Here is a 16,700-nt window from a genome sequence, read left to right on the forward strand (position 1 = left end):
ACGCGGCTTGAGGCAGCCTCTTAACGTGCCAAATGGATGATACCCATGCCGCTACGTCGCATTCGGCCATGTCCTGTTCGACTCCACGATGTATCGAGAGAGACACCGATGACAAGAGGACGACGGGGGGGACGGGGGGGACGTATGACGGCAGGACCCCCCAGCATGCGTGGTAGCTTAATTTCTTGCGGGCTGCGTTTCGTGGACGAGGATGTCCCCCATCACAATTTGGATCTATAGGTCAACATCCTATCGCCGGGTGGACCTGCTGTTTAGCACACCTTTGACGTGTGGTGGGAGGAGCTGTAGTGCTGGTGGGGGGTAGGCCATCGAGCGTAGAGACCTCGCTCTCGCCAGTTGCGAGTGGTGAATGCAGGACATTCTGCTTTCTATATATGCTATACCTTAGAGCACACCTCATGAAGCCCGTCGAGCACGCAAGCAGGATCATCGCCGACCCAAGGTCCCTGCCTACCTTGGGAGTTGTCGTCATCGGGCTTCGACCTGATGCATGTGGTTCTGATACAGCACGTTTAAGGAGACCTACAGAGCATCTTTGCACTTTTAGTACACCGTGAAGACTTCGTGGCACCAGGATACTGCATGAGTGTACCGCAAGTGTTTCTTACGCAGTATTCACGCGCGCGACCTATGATGTAGCCACCGCACTCCAAGCGCGGGGTTGATGCTGGTCGATGGTGCGAGATACTTCATCGCAACGGTCAAAGAATTTCGAGTGAAGGTCGAGTCGATATGAGTCGACGTAGGTCGTGCAAAGGACTGTGGCAGGCTGAGCACAAGACAATGGCGGAACCGGAGTGAGACACCGAACGAGGTCCGAGGGACAGGCGCTCATTGTAGCGTCGGGCGCCTACCGAGGTTGGTCAGCGTGGACGCGTCTCGCAGCGTCCCAGGCCCTTCTTTGCCACCATCCACATCCTCTGGGCTCGCTCTTACTCTCCCTGTCTTGCTGTGACGACTAGCTGTGGTGTCTTGAGCTTTGCGTACTCTGACTGACTGGCTTCCCTCTGTGCGCCTCCACTGCTGGCCTCCAGTCCTGAACGTAACGTTCGTTTTCCCCCACACTCGGTGTTCTATTCAAAATGAGCCAAGGTATGTCCACGCCTCTCACCTTGTGTTGGTAGACTTTCAAATAACGCGTCCACTTTCTCCAGACTTTGAAGCCACGCAGGCGTCGTTCTATGATGATGGGTATGGCATGGACGGTGAAGGCGCAGGCGAGGACTACGAGGAGATCACCCAGGAAGATTGCTGGACGGTCATCTCAAGCTTCTTCGATCAGAAGGGTCTCGTGCGGCAGCAGCTGGACTCGTTCGACGAGTTCGTCCAGAATACCATGCAAGAACTTGTCGATGAAAACGCGGACCTCATTCTCGATCAGGCGGACCAACATACAGGTCATGAATCCGATGTCACTCGCCGCTACGAGATCAAGTTTGGACAGATTTACCTCTCGAGACCGACTGTCACGGAGGCAGACGGCTCTGTCGTCCCTATATTCCCTCAAGAAGCCCGTTTGCGGAATCTCACCTACTCCGCACCGCTATACATCGAGATGAAGAAGCGCGTACTTCTGGGGCGGGAGGACCCGGACAGTGCCACCGGGGACATGGTCTGGGAGACTGAGCACGATGACAACCCTGAGGACACACGAAAAGTGTGGATAGGAAAGGTCGGTATCCTTCATGTTGCACTCTCTGGTCGATGTCCTCACCAGTTTGTGAACAGGTCCCCATCATGCTTCGGTCCACGTTTTGCATCTTGCACGGTCTTGAGGACGACGAACTCTACGATCTCAATGAGTGCCCGTATGATTCTGGAGGATACTTCATCATTAACGGCTCGGAGAAGGTGCTCATTGCCCAGGAGCGCATGGCCACCAACCACGTATACGTCTTCGCGAAAGCGCAACCCTCCCCCATCAGTTTCCTTGCCGAGATTCGTAGCGCCGTCGAGAAGGGTGGAAAGACGATCAGTCAGTTCCAAGTGAAGCTTTATCATCGAAGCCAGGAGCGTTCGGTAGGTATTCGTTGGTGCATATGCTCATCCACGACTTAACTGTTGGATGGCTTGGTGTATAGCTCGGGAACGTCATGAAGGCTACCATTCCCTACATCAAGGTCGACATCCCGATCTGGGTGGTGTTCCGTGCACTCGGCGTGATCTCCGACCGTGACATTTTGGAACATATTTGCTACGACATGCAGGACAACCAGATGTTGGAGATGCTCAAGCCGTGTATAGACGAGGGTTTCGTTATCCAGGACCGCGAGGTTTGTTACATCAGTACCCGGCGCACGAATTTTCTTTGGCTAATGCTATGTAGATTGCACTGGACTACATCGGTAATCGTGGAACTACGACTGGTCTCAACCGTGAGCGACGTCTGCGCTATGCTCAGGAGATTCTGCAGAAGGAGATGCTTCCCCATGTCTCGATGGCCGAAGGTTCGGAGTCCAAGAAAGCCTACTTCTTCGGCTACATGATCCATCGTCTCCTGCTTGCGGCCCTCGAGCGGAGGGACCTTGACGATCGTGATCATTTCGGAAAGAAGCGTCTCGATCTTGCCGGCCCTCTCTTAGCGAACCTCTTCCGTATGCTGTTCCGCAAGCTGACGAAGGATGTCTACCGCTACCTCCAGAAGGTCAGTGCGCGAGCCATATCCTAGATGACATTATTAACACGTCCTTTAGTGCGTTGAGACCCACAAGGAGTTCCAGTTGGGCCTCGCTGTGAAGCACAACACCATCACGAACGGACTGAAGTACTCCCTTGCCACCGGCAACTGGGGAGACCAGAAGAAGACCATGTCGTCCAAGGCTGGTGTCTCTCAGGTGCTCAACCGATACACATACGCCTCTACGTTGTCGCATTTGCGTCGGTGTAACACTCCTCTCGGTCGTGAAGGCAAGATCGCCAAGCCCCGTCAGCTCCACAACACCCACTGGGGAATGGTCTGCCCTGCGGAAACGCCGGAAGGACAGGCTTGTGGCCTCGTCAAGAACTTGTCGCTCATGTCTTGCATCTCTGTCGGTTCGCTCTCCGCGCCAGTCATCGAGTTCTTGGAGGAGTGGGGGCTGGAGTCCCTGGAGGAGAACGCACATTCGTCGACGCCCTGCACAAAGGTGTTCGTCAACGGAGTCTGGATGGGTGTGCACCGCGACCCTGCAAACCTCGTCAAGACAATCAAGAAGCTGCGTCGGAAGGACGACATTAGTGCCGAGGTCTCCGTGGTCCGCGACATCCGCGAGCGCGAGCTCCGTCTCTACACCGACGCCGGACGTGTCTGCCGTCCACTCTTCATTGTCGAAAACCAGCAGCTGCTTCTGCAGAAGAAGCACATTGAAAACCTCGCTCGCGGGAAGGAGGAACCCGAGAAGGATGCAACCAAGTTCGAGTACAAGTGGGACAACCTGATCAAGGACGGTGTCATCGAGCTCTTGGATGCGGAGGAAGAGGAGACCGTCATGATCTGCATGACGCCGGAGGACCTCGAGAACTCCAGGCTGCAGTCGGCGGGCATCGACCCTCACGAGAACGACGGCGAGCTTGACCCGTCTGCCCGCCTGAAGGCGCCGACGAACGCGCATACTTGGACACATTGCGAGATTCATCCTAGCATGATCTTGGGTGTTTGTGCTAGTATCATTCCTTTCCCCGATCACAACCAGGTAAGCCTGCATCCGCTTTGACTGATTCACGTATTTTGACACCTTTTCCAGTCCCCCCGTAACACCTACCAGTCTGCCATGGGTAAACAGGCGATGGGTATCTACCTAACGAACTTCCTCGTGCGCATGGACACCATGGCGAACATTCTCTACTACCCCCAGAAGCCCCTTGCGACCACGCGTTCCATGGAGTACCTCAAGTTCCGCGAACTGCCCGCTGGCCAGAACGCCGTTGTCGCCATTCTGTGCTACAGCGGTTACAACCAGGAAGATTCCGTCATCATGAACCAGAGCTCTATCGACCGAGGTCTCTTTCGGAGTATGTACTACCGGAGCTACATGGACCTCGAGAAGAAGAGCGGTATCCAGCAGCTGGAGGAGTTCGAGAAGCCGACGCGCGACTCGACGCTGCGGATGAAGCACGGCACGTATGACAAGCTGGAGGACGATGGTCTCATCGCGCCCGGCACGAATGTCAACGGCGAGGACATCATCATCGGCAAGACCGCGCCCATCCCGCCCGACAGCGAGGAGCTCGGCCAGCGCACGCGGACGCACACGAAGCGCGACGTCTCGACACCGCTCAAGAGCACGGAGCAGGGTATCATCGACCAGGTGCTCATCACGACGAACGCGGAGGGCCAGAAGTTTGTGAAGATCCGTGTCCGCTCGACGCGTATCCCCCAGATCGGCGACAAGTTCGCCTCGCGTCACGGGCAGAAGGGTACCATCGGTATCACCTACCGCCAGGAGGACATGCCGTTCACGGCGGAGGGCATCACGCCCGACATCATCATCAACCCGCACGCTATTCCTTCCCGTATGACCATCGGGCATTTGGTCGAGTGTCTGCTCTCGAAGGTCGCGACGCTCATCGGAAACGAGGGCGACGCGACGCCGTTCACGGACCTTACCGTCGAGTCCGTCTCGCAGTTCCTCCGCCAGAAGGGCTACCAGTCGCGTGGGCTCGAGATCATGTACCACGGCCACACCGGGCGCAAGATCCAGGCGCAGGTGTACCTCGGCCCGACGTACTACCAGCGGCTGAAGCACATGGTCGACGACAAGATCCACTCGCGTGCCCGTGGGCCCGTGCAGATCCTCACGCGCCAGCCGGTCGAGGGTCGTAGTCGTGACGGTGGCCTGCGGTTCGGAGAGATGGAGCGCGACTGCATGATCTCGCATGGTGTGGCTGCGTTCTTGAAGGAGCGTCTGTTCGAGGCGAGCGATGCCTATCGTCTGCATGTTTGCGACATGTACGTCTATCGGTTTTATAGCGTGGCGGTTTACTGACCTATATCCTGCAGTTGCGGTCTTACGGCTATTGCCAACCTCGTAAGTGGACATGAGCCATGCCCCTGATCTCAGTACTCAGATTTTCGTTTGCAGAAAAAGCAAACCTTCGAATGCCGCGCGTGCAGGAACAAGACTGCGTGTTCACAGATCTACATCCCTTATGCCGCGAAGCTCCTGTTCCAGGTAAGCTGCACAATAGCCTAGCATGCGCCTCAGGTTCGTGCAACTAACGCCTACTGCTATTCAGGAACTGCAAAGCATGAACATCGCAGCCCGCTTGTACACGACGTCGACGGGTCGTATCAGGGATTAATGCATGGACTCTTCCTTCGGCCGCAGCCCGCTCGGGCCAGAGATGATATGCGTGTACTCTACATGTGCTTTATTAGATACGAGTGTCTATGTGTAAAACCTAATCGTCCTTCATCAAGCCCTCGCGCTCGTGCTCTGCACCATCGAGCCGCTCGCGCTCGCCGCGGCGCTTTTTCGGCGCGTCCTCGTCGTCGCTACCCGCCCCGTCCTCGTCGCCGATCTCGAACACGACCGCGTCGTCGCCGACGGGCCGGCCCACGAGCGTCGCGGCGTCGTCGTCGGTCTCGTGCAGGCCGCGTGCGTCTGTGCGGTGCTCGAGGGACTCGAGGTCGTAGTCCTCGGCGTCTTCCTCGTCCTGCGCGATCTCGTCGAACATCGCCAATGTAAGGACAAAGATAGGTAAGCATGCAGTGCAATGTGCGTGCAGCAAAAGATACATATCTTCTGTTGTTCGGAGATGGGCGCCATAGCCAGGAGATGGCCATGAAGTCGACGAGGTACAGGAGTGCGAGCCAGCCGTCCAGCAGCCACCATTGGAGTTTCCACGACTTTGCGCCGTAGTCTATCATATAAAATCAGCAGTGTTTCATCAACACGAAGGTCGCGGGCTATACCTTCCGCAAGGCGGCCGGAGAACGTGAACGAAGAAACGACGAAGAAGATGGCGATGACAACAACGGTCATCAAGAGAATGCGATGGAGCCAGTTGAACATTGACAGCTTATAGCGCTGCTTCCTAGCGGCAAGCTGCGCGATCGTTGCTGTCCGGGGGTCAGTGCACAATCAACAAAACATCCAGGCAGTGCTCACCATTGAGCGAATAGATAATCCAGAGCAGGAAACCACTGAGAGTGAAAGCCAAAGGAATGACGAATAGGAGAAGAATGAATGCGGATGCCGATTCGAGCTCGAGCTCAACGATGCCAACAGCGTAGAGGACTGTGCACAACAGTCAGATCGGAGCGAATATGAGACGTACTCCGAGCATACCTCCAAAGACAAAGTGTGCGCCAGCGAGCAGCTGGCACTTGAGCATAGTTCTTCCGAGAGATTCCTTGACCACGCTGAGACCAAGAGAGACAACCAAAAGCAGGAAGAACGACAGTGCGTTCCGGCCGGCGTCGAGAATGGCGACTACACAGAACAGAAGTGAGCATCTTCATGTGTACCCAAAAGCACGCAAAATACTGACCTACAATGAGGAACACCGTTGAAGGCGTGCCCTCACCGTGTGCGTTGAGGTAACGGTAGTATGCTGCAAACGACCGTATGAGCAGAGTAACACTGAGATCATTGCTGCAGACGTACCCCAGTTGGCGAGCATTTCGATGATCAGGAAACCGAGAAGACCAGATACGTAGTACTGATACGATGTCAGACAAGTCCTTGGTCTAAAATATAATGAGACCAACCTGGATCGGAAGGAGGTCTTGCACGTTCTGGTAGCAAAGCCATCCCCATACAATGGCGAGTGCAGAGTACACGAGGAACATGGAGAAGTAGAACTACAAAAGCTGCTTTTAGTTTCGGAATGCCATGCGCGAATTTACGCACTCACGTTGACTTTGGGGTAGTCCGATGCAGGCAGCTTACCGTCAAAGGTGTTCCGGAAGAATACGGAGCCAGAGTATGAGGGATGTGGGTTGGCGGACACATCCTGTCGCGCTGAGGTCGCAGGCAAGACGGTAATGGGCACAATTGCTAGATGAGCCGTGAGCACCGCGAAGCCGCCCTAACTGTCAACAGTATCATACCGACGCAATAGTACCCGGTCTTTCGTACGTTGTACTGGATAGCGCTCTGGTACCGCAGGATGCTGGTAGGGCTGGGGTTGACTGCTTGGCGAACTGCTAGTGCACTATCCCTGCGCCAATTGGTTTCGTACTCAGGGCCTAAATCAGGAGGAGTCGGGTTGCCATCGGGGTTGTCCCATAGACCGCTGACGGCGACGTCGAAGGAGCCTTCCGTAGCGGAGTCGCTTCCGGTGGGTAATGCGACCCTCGCGGACCAAATGCTGGTGCTGTTCACGGACTGGCCGCTCGGAAGGTCCACAATGAAGCGGCCGAGCTGCGAGCTCTCACAGTAGCCGCCCCTCAGAGCGTCCGAGGTGCAAACATAGTACTTCTCCTATGTCATGCAACGCGCATTGAGCGGCCGCGCAGCAGACATCCAACTCACACTCACAGGTCTGCCCGTGGTCGCATCCTTCCCCAAGTACTTCACGTCACTCCATTCGTATATCACCATGGCCAGCTGGCCCAACGACCCGGAGTCAAAGGTCACTGAAGGGCATGAGCACTCCTATGACACGCATATAGCAGGTGGCGAGGCACACCGTTTATATATGCATTCTTTCCGCCCCACATGCCGGAGCATATCTGGCGGTCATAGTCTGTGTCGGAAATGGGGACCTCGAACGCGACCGCGGCGGCCAGGGCGAGAAAGAGAGAGCAGAAGGGGAGCCATGACCATCTGCGGACCATGGCGGTCGGTGAGAGGGAAGGAGAGTGTTGACGATTGTTGTGCGCAGCGCGGCTGTAGCGTGAACGCCTGGAAGGACGCCGTTCCTGCGCGGCACTGCTTGTCCCATCTGACGTCGGCGAATCGCGTGCGCAGCTCGCTCACGCTCACTCGGCATCCGCGTCCACTCGCTTTCCTTTCAACCACAACTGCTTCGTCCACGACATGCTCGGCGACGATGAGGACGTGTTCGACAGCGTAACCTGGGAGTCGCCCGCCGCGCCCGCAACGTACGAAGGCACCTCCGCCGGCCTCTCTGGCCCCGGGTTCAGGCAGAGCACGGCTGAAAGCGAGGACGGGCGCGACCCGCACGACCCCAAGTGGGAGGGCTATCTCATTACCAGCGTGAAGGATCCCGTGAAGGAGCTCGCGGAGACCAAGGATGCCTACGTCTCCTATCTTGTGACTGCGAAGGTGCGGCGCGCGATTGTACTGGTTTCTGACAATGCTTAGCACGGCGAGCAGACCAACCTTCCTATATTCTCAACACCAAACCCTACTGCTAGGAGGCGGTTTCAAGACTTCGTGTTCCTGCGAACACACCTCGCGAAGGACTTCCCTGCCTGCGTTGTCCCCCCTTTGCCAGACAAGCACAGACTCGGTATGTGCTCTTGAACCGTGTGACCTAGGTGCCAAGTTCGACGGTATGTGCAGAATATGTGACAGGAGACAGGTTCAGCCCGGAGTTCATGGAAAGGAGGAGACTTGAGTAGGTTTGTCAGCTGTGAGTGAGGGTACCCTATACCTGACCTCCGTACAGCCTCCACCGCTTCCTACAACGATTGGCTCGCCACCCGACACTACAGAGGAGCACCCTGCTCCGGGCGTTCTTTGAGTCGACAGAATGGGTACGCACATACAAGTACACCCACACTCACTGGCATATCATCCTAACTTCGCCCAGCATGTCATCATGCACCAACACGTCGCGCACCCGCCGGTGGAGCCCTCGTCCGGGGTGATCGACAGCATCTCCGACAGCCTGCTGAACGCGTTCTCGCGCGTGCGCAAGCCGGACGAGCGCTTCCTCGCGATGCGCGAGAGCGTCGACAAGTTCGAGGAGGGCATCGCACTCTCGGAGCGGCTGTACAGCCGCGTGCGGAACCGGACCAACGGTGAGTAGCCCCCTCGCGCCGTCCCGTTTCCCCTCCCCTTGTGCGTGCGTGTATCTGAGGCTGAAAGAGACGGCAATCCCGAACCGGGTGAAGATCTCACGGGCGACTACCACGACCTCGCCGTCGCGGTACAAGGCCTCGGCTTCCTCGAGTCGGGCATTACGGACCCGCTTAACCACTTCTCGAACACGCTCCTCGAGTTCTCTGCTCTCTTGCGCCACAACGTGAGCTGCTCCACGTCCTGTGCTTCGAGACGGGCTCACCTTCCCATGTCATGTAGACGCAAACGTCGACGGATCCGTTCCTAGTGCATCTGCACTCGCTCATCCAGTACTCGCACGCGAACCGCGCGGTGCTCAAGCTGCGCGACCAGAAGCAAATGGACTTCGAGGAGCTGTCCGAGTACCTCTCCGCAGTGACAGCTGAGCGCGACCGGCTCGCGGCGGTGATCAGCGGTCGCGCCGGGAGCACTGGCCTCGGGCTGGGCGCGTACATCAAGGACAGGGTGGACGCGCTTCGCGGGCAGGACGACGATCGGGCGCGCGTGGAGCGGATGCGCAAGCTGGACACGAAGATCAAGGAGGTGAGCCGTGTGTGCGTGCGCGTGCGCGCGCGCCGGTGTGCAGGGACTGATGACACTTTGTGGCGGCAGCTCCAAGACGCGGTGACGACAGCGCACGAGACGTCGGACGCGTTCAGCGACGAGACGCTGCGCGAGCAGGCGATCTTCCAGCGGGCGAAAGACGCCGAGATGAAGGAGATGCTCGGGAACTACGCTGACGGGCAGATCGAGTTCTACAAGGCGGTAAGTCGTCTGCTCAATGGACGGACTTCGGGCGGTGGCGCTGACGCACGACGCTCTTGCTAGGCCATGGAGGAGTGGGACAGGATTATACCAGTAATTCAGCGCATACGCGTGGACGTTTAATCTACGGCGCCGCCACCGGTCCGTTGTATTTGTATCCTGTTTACCCTGTTTTACGTGCGCGGTCAGTCGGCCCTCTGCTTCCCTTTTGACTCCGCCTCTTTGCCTAGATTGAGTTTGTACTCCGATTCCTGAACTGCAAGCGAGAGCTGAAGAGAAGGTGAGTTACTCAGTTGGCTGCCCGATTGCAATGACGCGTACGTCTATGATACCCGTGTCGACCGCACGGACCATGTGAAGCTCAGCGGCGTCGGTGACCCCGGCGGTGGTTTCGGGCCTGGCTGCTGGAATCCAGGGCGGGGGCTCCTGTGGATGACGAGCTCGTCAGGGACATTGTGCAAGTGAGAATCAGAGCGTTGGGAGCAAATGCTCGGCGAAGTGCTCGCCGGCGAGTGGCAAATGACGGGCTCCTCGGGGCCCTGGCGAGTGGGTGGCAAATGTGGCGAGAGGTGGCAAATGCTCAAAACCCCATATTTTAGCGTTCACACAACTTTTGGCGCGCCCCATATATTTCAAGGTAGGATACACCTCAAACAGCTCGAATTTACGAAGTGAACGTGTAAGAATTGATGTAGGACCTGCACGGACCTCGAGGGACGAGCACCGTATTAGGTGCCTTATGGCGTAGTGGTACATTCCGCATCCGTTATTTTCTTCAAAACCTGCTCTGACATTACAGCGTCCTCTTTGACAGCTATTCTCAGATCGATAGGCCCGTGGAAAAAATGATCACGGACAGCGGTTCCAGGCGACGACGTGGGGAGGATGCGGATGTACACGCCTAGGGGCGCGTACCTCTTCGCGGTGCTCGCGACCTGCCAATCGCCTCATGCGAAGCGTCGCCGCCGCGTCTGTCTGTATTTTTCAACGGGGGCATATCGACCTGAGAACAGCTGGAAGGGTTTCGCGCGGACCTCATGCGGCTGAGCACCCACGTATTAACGGTTCGCAACGCTCCCCGGGAAACTGTTACTGTTATTGTGAGATAGACAGATTCGTACCTTGCCATGCGACGCAGCGGGTGCCTTATCGTCCTGGAGCTCGAGGAGGATCGCAAAGGAGAGATCTGGGGAATATGCGGGGTGTCAGCAGGCCAAGACCCTGGTCCCTGAACGTCATGGCTCGTCACCGTCGGTGTCCATCTGGCCGAGCTGGGCCTCGATCATGCTGAGCTTGACGAGGAAGGACCGGAAGTACTGGGCAAGCGACGCTGCGGATATCGCGCCTTCGACGCTGTGGAAACGTTCTATGAATCAGGGAGGCGGTCGGACATGAAGGAGTGACAGCCGTGGGCGACCTCGTGTCCTTGTTATAGGATTCGACTTGGAGAGTGTTGCGGAGGGCGAATATGAACCGCTCGAGCGGCTTCTCGTCCGTGTTCTTGATGACCAGCACAACTTTATCGACCGTTCCCTGTGCCAATGTGAGCTGCGCATACGACAGATGAATAGAACGCGCTAACGAGGGCTAGCTCGTCGGTGACGGCTTTCACGGCGCCGGCGATGTATTCGTTGAGCGCAGGGTGACGCGACTGATAGACAGGCGTGTCGTATCTTCGTCTGCGCACGAAGAGGTCCGCAGGATAAACATGTCGGACGTATAGGATAGTGTGCACGGCGACTTCGACTGGGGAGCATGGAGCGGATAGGGTTAGTAGGGGCGGGTGGATCAGACGAAGGGGCAACGCACTGAACTCTGCGACTCCACGGACAGCCTCTAGGGTACAAGGGGCGTGTCAGCTGCGGCGACGTGGCATTAGAGGGGCAGGTACGTGCCGTTGAAGGTCAGCGGAAGATTGGCTGCCATCCCAGGTTCATCGTGCAGGACATGCGACTGCCGCCCGAGGCGCCCGCGACGCGTCCTGCCAGGATAGGCACGGCCACGTGACAGGTGGGGCCTTGCGCCAGAGCGCTGGAGCGCGAGTTTGGTGGTGATGTCACCGTCTGTGCAGTCTATACGGGGCACCTTCTGCGTCCAGCCCGCAATGACAGCCCGCTCGTCTTCACTCGTCTCGCGAAATCTCACCGCTATCTTCTTGGCTTCCCCCGCCACCACCTGTCCCCCTCCCCATGTCCATGACTAACGACCCAGACCAACAACCCACCCTCAGCTTCTCAGAGGACGACGGCAACGAACAGGGCTCCTCGAGCAAAGCTGCAAATTCAAAGCGCGGCTCCAGAGGTCCGTGAAAAGCCTTACCGCGTTCAAGCGTTTTACCGACTTTTTCTCCCTTCAGCGTGCGACCGCTGTCGCAAAATCAAGAGCAAGTGCGAGCCCGGAGACGGAGAGAAGTGCAAGAACTGCGAAGTAGCCAATACGCGTGCGTATCCTTCGTGAATCCCTGATCCCATCTCGTTTTCTTACGCGCCCGCAGCCTGCACTTTTCAAGGTACAGCGCGCGCACCAGCACGGGTTTTGCCGTGCCTGACTGACGTTCTTACGTTCCTCTTAGGTCCTAGCTTCAAGCGCGGTCCTCCTAAGGGATACATACACTCTATCGAGCAACGATGGCACCAAGTAGAGTGCATCCTCGCCACTATCATGGAGTCTCCGCGCGCCCAGGATATTATTAACGACCTCCGCGGTGACCCGTTCGCCAATGGTATCCTGAACCGCGTCCAGGCCGGCCCTTACGTGAGTTTTCATATCTTCTGGACGTGCGTTAAGTGTTACCTGTTGACAATTTCATTATAGGGCTCGAGAAACGTCATGGGGCAGCAGCCAGATATGGGACACGAGAACTTCTACCCCTCGTCTGTCGACGGCTCAGATACTCATCCCGCCAGGGAGGATCGGCGCTCCCGCCGGCAATCTCGTGTCTCGCGAGAAATAGTGTCCCAAGGCAAGGCGGTTCATGCTCCAATGTGTCGTACACCTACTGAACTTCCTATCCAGATCCTACCGCGATGGCTACCCCGACGAAGGAATGGCAGGAGCAACTAGCGCGGAAACTCGCATATGGCAACCAATGGGCTTACCCTAATGCATCTATGAGCCCAATTTCTCGCTCTTCGTCTTCTGCGGGTGGTTCGAAGGACTCCGCGAGGACTCGACGACGGCTAGACTACCCTGGTCAACCTAGCGCGCTCTCTCACGTTCCTCAGAACTGGGACAACCTTTACACTTTGACAGACGCGTCACGTACGTCTTTCAGTGTGCCGATATCGCTTGCCGTGACATAATTGACTTTGCTACAGAGGCGGGCGAGCCCAGTACCGTGGATGAGACTGCGGAGACGTTTGGTCACCTCTCAGTGGACGAGAACCAAGAGGTACTGTGAACAATACATCGGCATCTTCCATGCATTGACGGTGTGTTTTCCAGTTTCGTTATCACGGACCGGCATCTGGCCTCCCTCTGCTTGCGCAAAGTCGGAGGAAGACGGGGGATGGTCTGCAAGAGAATAGGATATGGTACGCTGTAACATGTGTCCCGACGACTTTGTGCTGACATATTTCTACAGGAAGTTCAGTCAGTCCGACGTTAACCCTGAGGTATCCTCTCATGATCCGACACAAGAAGAGGAAGATGCGTCCGTTCAACTTCCTTCCCGGGATATGCAAGCACATCTACTTCGGCTGTACTTCACCTATGTCCATCCCTTCTTCCCGGTTGTCCACAAGCAAGACTTCCTTTACCATTACAATTCGTAGTGAGTGATACGAACACGGCAATGCTCTTCAAATACTGACGCTTACTTCCTCTTCAGCGAGTTCGTATGAACGGTCTCTTTCAATCTGTAACGCTAACCTTTACTAACAGCTCCGAAAGAATTCATGCGGTTGGCAACACTCATCTCAGCCGCCATTCCATTCAGGAGCCGTGCAAGATACTGCTACTGGCTATGTTCGCGATCGCGGCGAGATATTCAAGTCTGCCTGAAGATCACCCTCCTGGCCAGCATGGAAACCACATATCACGAGCGGGGCAGCAATACGCGGAGGATGCGCATAGACTTCTAGGTAAGGAGACATGGGGGCACTCATTCGTCGCTACCTCTCACGAGCTCGCGCTTCACAGACCGAAAGTATCAGACGAGTCGCCCGTCGACCTGCCAAGCGCTGCTACTTCTTGCTATCCGCGAATTCGGCATGGGTAAGTATTTCAGACACAGGACGTCTCAGCACTTTTCACAGTTGGTATAGGTGCCATGGACAAAGGTTGGCTATATAGCGGTGAGTTATATCTTAGCAGGTCTCGGACTCCTTGACGTGTGTCGCTGAACAAATAATCCGCAGGCATGGCGTTGCGAATGGTATGACCGCTCGTTCGATGTAACAATTTTGGCATTGACACCTCGTTCAGGCCATCGACCTCGGCATGAACCGAAATGCCGATAGCTGGACGTCGGATGGCAAGACACCTGTGTTCACCGACGTAGAGAAACAGGCCAGGAAGCATATCTGGTGGTCATGTTGCATTTGTGACAAGTAGGTCCAACACCGCCTTCAGTTTCTTAGTACTGATCGGCGTGCAGGCTGTCCGCCGTATGGCTCGGGAGGCCAATCACTTTCCGTGCAAACGACTACTCTACGCCCGTTGTGAGCGCTGATGAGGTATTCACTCTGTTTGTTCGTTCAGTCTCCGATTCTCAACCGCAACTTTCATTTAGGTCGACGAGACCGAGTTGTGGGAGCCATATCCCAGGGATAGCCTCGGACATGACTTCGTCCCCCAACCCTCGAGGATTATGACCGCCTTCCAAGAAGCGTGTCATCTATGTGCGTGTGGAGCCATAGCAACGAAGGCCACAGGCTGACCGTGCCATACAAACAGCGGTTATCATCACCGACATCATGGATAAATTATACCCAGTGCAGCCGTCGTCCGAGACCCCACGCCGCGTGCTATTTGAACGGCTCGAAGCACGTCTCAACAAGTGGAATATCGGGTTGCCCGAGCACTTGCGCTACACCGCTTTAGACCGATACGCGAAGCCTCTCCCTCACATCCTAATGCTGCATATTGAATATCAGGCTGCTGTGCTCCTGCTGCATCGAGCATTGTGAGCATGCCTCCTGTTTCTACATGTCCGCCTTACTGACTAGGGTGCGTTGAAAAGCCTCCCTTCGTATACCGAGTGCGTTTTACTCCCTCAGGCGTCTGGCCATAACGTGCTGAATTGTTATCCGTAGGGGTGCTCCCTCGACTGTGCATGATGATCCCCTGCCACTAAAGGCCTTCGATGTCTGCTCCGGCGCAGCGGTTCACATCACTTCTATGGGTACGTGACGTTCATCCTTCTCGCACCGCATATATATTGAGATCTGCGCAGCTATGATCTATAATGACAGGTTTGGCCTCGAGAAGGCCCCACCCTTCCTGTCGATCTACCTTCAGTGTGCGGGGTACGTTTGCACCCTTCTCCATAAATGATCGAAGCTAATGTTACCGAACAGTATCATGCACGTCATCACGCGTAAGTACGTCCGATGAAGTATCGGCATTAACCTAACAGCGTCTGTCTCGCAGTGACGCGCCGTGCTTCGGACCCACAGGCCACTCTCGGACTGAGTCGGTGCATAACGGCGTGCGAGCGTATGGAGGTGAGCCCATCACGCGCCTATGCTTCTACCGCTGCCCTGACCCTGCCCGCTCGTGATAGAAACTCTGGCCGACTGCGACCCGACTCCGCTTGCTGCTGGAGGGCGCGAAAGTGCGTTTAGACGAGTCGGCCTACGCTCCCGATGCCACGCAGGCAGGACGGCCGAAGCGGTCGGTCGAGGAGGCCCTGGGGACCTCCCAAAACCCCGATACGACGGGACGAGATAGCTACGCGATGCCTTCGGCCGACCAGTATCCCTCGTCCGCCAACACATCGCGTGCGTGGGACTACGCGCAGACGATGGGCGTGAGCGCGCAGGGCATGGACGCGCACGCGTCGACGTTCTACCCCGGGTACCAGTGGTGGCCGCAGCAGCTCATCACGACAGAGGGCCTCACGCACATGGCGCTGTCGGCGCCGATGGACATTCCTCCCGTCAGCGCGCCGATGACGTTCAGCTCGCTGCCTGGCCCGTCCATGTCCGCCCATGCCCACCATGTGCCGCACCAGCCTCACGGCATGGGTCTGCCGCATCAGCAGCAGCAACAGCAGCACGGACAGCATGGGCAGCATGGGATCCCTCAGGAGCCGTTTACCTTCGGCCAGACGCACCTCTCGCAGGGCTTCACCGACGGCGTCCAGGACGTCAACTACCCCGCTTACGACTACCGCTATACGCACCCCGGGCACCCCGGGCACAACATGCCCCCACACCAACAATGAAGAAACCCCTCTCCCTCTCCTGTGAAGACGTAGCCGAAGAATGACAAGAATGACAAATGTGTATGTATGATAATGGATTCTCGCTATCCTCGTATTTTAGTGCTCTAGCACCTTTCGAGTTCGCCTTCGTCGTATGCTCAGCTCTCAGCTCCCCGTGTTGTATGTAACAGTCGGTGCTTGTTCTAGGTGTAGGTTCCGGGTGGACTGCGAAGCGTAGATTACGGACTGCCGGTGCTAATGAATCCTGGACGTTCTTATTGTATGAAAATGGCTTGGTGTACTTTGTACTCGCTCGCGTTGGTTGCCGGCGTGCCATGGTACGCGTGAGGGTGCGGAAGAGGTAAGATGCAGCCCAATTGACGGTTCAAGAATGCGGGGATCTGGAGTTAACAATGTCCATGATAACGGCGGCTGATACATGAGGAAATGCTATCTATCCTGTTGAAGGACCCTAGTGAAATGCGGGCAAGGTGACAATCTACAGTAAGCGGTAATCGTGAGTTCGTGGAGTCGTGAGGGCCGTCTAGTATACCGTGCGTGTAGTACTAGGTCATGACGGAAATGTGGGCGCT

General features: G+C 56.5%; 4 protein-coding genes across 4 annotated transcripts; 3 read left to right on the forward strand and 1 right to left on the reverse strand.

Annotated features, from left to right (window-relative positions):
- Nucleotides 1-1,103: 1,103 nt before the first annotated feature.
- Nucleotides 1,104-5,301, forward strand: TRAVEDRAFT_33021 (DNA-dependent RNA polymerase II second largest subunit; the record flags this gene model as incomplete). The annotated part of the gene is made up of 10 exons (XM_008033763.1): nucleotides 1,104-1,113; nucleotides 1,176-1,693; nucleotides 1,750-2,040; nucleotides 2,103-2,294; nucleotides 2,348-2,665; nucleotides 2,715-3,692; nucleotides 3,744-4,948; nucleotides 5,000-5,027; nucleotides 5,082-5,171; nucleotides 5,236-5,301. The coding sequence occupies 10 exons, from the start codon at nucleotides 1,104-1,106 to the stop codon at nucleotides 5,299-5,301; spliced, it is 3,696 nt and encodes a 1,231-aa protein (XP_008031954.1).
- A 99-nt stretch (nucleotides 5,302-5,400) lies between these two features.
- On the reverse strand, nucleotides 5,401-7,783 carry TRAVEDRAFT_41629 (uncharacterized protein; the record flags this gene model as incomplete). Its single annotated transcript, XM_008033936.1, has 12 exons — nucleotides 5,401-5,664; nucleotides 5,738-5,862; nucleotides 5,915-6,061; nucleotides 6,111-6,239; nucleotides 6,291-6,434; nucleotides 6,493-6,555; nucleotides 6,609-6,663; nucleotides 6,713-6,805; nucleotides 6,859-7,001; nucleotides 7,055-7,427; nucleotides 7,485-7,582; nucleotides 7,636-7,783. The coding sequence occupies 12 exons, from the start codon at nucleotides 7,781-7,783 to the stop codon at nucleotides 5,401-5,403; spliced, it is 1,782 nt and encodes a 593-aa protein (XP_008032127.1).
- A 202-nt stretch (nucleotides 7,784-7,985) lies between these two features.
- TRAVEDRAFT_138784 (lipid binding protein) lies at nucleotides 7,986-10,116 on the forward strand (the record flags this gene model as incomplete). The annotated part of the gene is made up of 10 exons (XM_008034581.1): nucleotides 7,986-8,234; nucleotides 8,286-8,421; nucleotides 8,475-8,529; nucleotides 8,581-8,668; nucleotides 8,725-8,935; nucleotides 9,005-9,159; nucleotides 9,216-9,518; nucleotides 9,588-9,740; nucleotides 9,804-10,009; nucleotides 10,062-10,116. 9 exons carry the CDS (start codon nucleotides 7,986-7,988, stop codon nucleotides 9,861-9,863), a joined length of 1,410 nt encoding a protein of 469 aa, XP_008032772.1. The 3' UTR covers nucleotides 9,864-10,009; nucleotides 10,062-10,116.
- Nucleotides 10,117-11,929: 1,813 nt separating this feature from the next.
- TRAVEDRAFT_68072 (uncharacterized protein) lies at nucleotides 11,930-16,136 on the forward strand (the record flags this gene model as incomplete). Its single annotated transcript, XM_008034582.1, has 24 exons — nucleotides 11,930-12,041; nucleotides 12,097-12,180; nucleotides 12,235-12,249; nucleotides 12,313-12,494; nucleotides 12,555-12,675; nucleotides 12,756-13,001; nucleotides 13,058-13,131; nucleotides 13,185-13,273; nucleotides 13,324-13,512; nucleotides 13,570-13,576; nucleotides 13,678-13,822; nucleotides 13,881-13,955; nucleotides 14,006-14,035; nucleotides 14,099-14,115; nucleotides 14,166-14,290; nucleotides 14,338-14,416; nucleotides 14,473-14,581; nucleotides 14,637-14,865; nucleotides 14,923-14,940; nucleotides 14,996-15,084; nucleotides 15,136-15,208; nucleotides 15,260-15,279; nucleotides 15,333-15,406; nucleotides 15,466-16,136. 24 exons carry the CDS (start codon nucleotides 11,930-11,932, stop codon nucleotides 16,126-16,128), a joined length of 2,865 nt encoding a protein of 954 aa, XP_008032773.1. The 3' UTR covers nucleotides 16,129-16,136.
- Between the last annotated feature and the right edge of the window lie 564 nt (nucleotides 16,137-16,700).

The sequence above is a fragment of the Trametes versicolor genome (genome assembly GCF_000271585.1).
Source record: "Trametes versicolor FP-101664 SS1 unplaced genomic scaffold TRAVEscaffold_1, whole genome shotgun sequence".
Lineage (NCBI taxonomy): Eukaryota > Fungi > Basidiomycota > Agaricomycetes > Polyporales > Polyporaceae > Trametes > Trametes versicolor.